Source organism: Perkinsus marinus (genome assembly GCF_000006405.1).
Source record: "Perkinsus marinus ATCC 50983 genomic scaffold scf_1104296795182, whole genome shotgun sequence".
Classification (NCBI taxonomy): Eukaryota; Perkinsozoa; order Perkinsida; family Perkinsidae; genus Perkinsus; species Perkinsus marinus.
In genome coordinates this window covers 1-1,541 of record NW_003217166.1, presented here as the reverse complement: position 1 = coordinate 1,541, position 1,541 = coordinate 1, and the positions used below count along the sequence as shown (strand labels likewise).

Here is a 1,541-nt window from a genome sequence, read left to right as displayed (position 1 = left end):
ATCCGACACTCCCTTTGAAGGCGTTGGCTTCTCCTATTCCGAGCATTCCGTCCCCTGTGGCTCCCCATACTATGGTTCTTGAAGGTGAGGGGATAGGGAGCCGGTACGTTGTTGAGATATGCATCTTAGGTGGGTCGAGCGTCCCTACTGAACAGCTCTTGACTTCTGACGAAGAGCTGCTAGACTAGCAGAATATCATCATTGTGTTTGTTGTCGTAAGTTGTTCTGTGTCTCAGCCACCATCGGCTCCATCATGCAGAATGGTTCGAGTTAAACTCACGAAGACGATACCAGGCGACAAGTTCGGCTTTGTGAATCAAGCACCGTTACTTGGGGCAGCAGTGATGGGAGGCCCGACTTGCCTCGAGGTGAGTCGTGCAGGCAGCTCGGCGGGCTGGGCTTTGATTGAGGACGGGTGCTTACTGATTTACAGATTGTCACTATTGTGGATGGAAGGGCAGCTGTTGGACAAATGGAATAAAAGCCAGGCTGGGGAGAGTAGAGTGACGGGAGGGTCCTACATTACTATGGTATGTCATGTGTGTCTTGTGATTATCCCTTAATCAGGGCCAACTCATGTCGCATAGTCACACTGATGTTTGTGGTTATGCTGATGCCTTTCCTGTGATGTTGTCATCGCGAGTCGTACACCATTTTTATTCTAGGTGAATGGTGTTAAGCTGGACTTGAAGGAGATGAGGGAAGCGCTGAAGACAGACAGTGTCGACATGGAAGTGTACGTGCCTATTGAAACCTGATGATGATAATGACCATGCATTCGATGTCAGTCTACCAACGCTCCTTGTGCCACAGCCTGTGTTGCGTTCTTAGTAGTGAATCTCATCCCAACTCAGGATACGGTTAATCTCGTTGATCAGGCTAGTGGCCGAGCGATAATATAGCCTGTATGATATAGGTGGATGAGCTAGCCTAATATAGCACGGTAAGGTCCACCATGACGGCGCCGCATATGTCCAAAACGGCCCAAAACGAAAGGAGCATGGATGAAATAAGTCGCTAGTGTACGAAAAGTAGTGGATGAGGTGTTTCGGAGGAAATTTTAGGGAACGATCGTTACGAGAGCATGAATGGATGAAACCTCGTGGAAGGAAAGAATTAACCGAGAAGATCATGGATGAAACAGAGGTGAACGGATGGAGCTGGACGAAAGTGACGTGGATGAGTTAAGGTGTACAAATCCGCTCATTGACGAAGAGCTCGTGGACTGAACATATCATGGGGGGAACGTGTCAGTATGAATGGAGGTACCCCGGTCACCGGGCCCGGTGAGACACCCCGTCCAATCGGTAGAAAGAGCCAAAGAGCCCAATCAGCGCACAGCTCTCTTGGACTATTACAGAGGCTATCATAGATATGCTCATCCGAAACGCAGACGCCATTTAGTTTCAATCTATTGACGATATTGTCGAGCACTCACAAGTAATGAGCTACGGTAACAGGAGGCTTTTACAAAAGCGTGTTGAAATGTTGCCGAAAAGACAAGACATCTGTTGAATAGAAATAACGTTGGCGGAGATCAG

At 48.4% G+C, this 1,541-nt stretch overlaps 1 protein-coding gene across 1 annotated transcript; it reads left to right on the top strand.

Annotated features, from left to right (window-relative positions):
* Positions 1-260: 260 nt before the first annotated feature.
* Pmar_PMAR013600 (hypothetical protein) lies at positions 261-758 on the top strand (the record flags this gene model as incomplete). The annotated part of the gene is made up of 2 exons (XM_002788892.1): positions 261-368; positions 666-758. 2 exons carry the CDS (start codon positions 261-263, stop codon positions 756-758), a joined length of 201 nt encoding a protein of 66 aa, XP_002788938.1.
* Between the last annotated feature and the right edge of the window lie 783 nt (positions 759-1,541).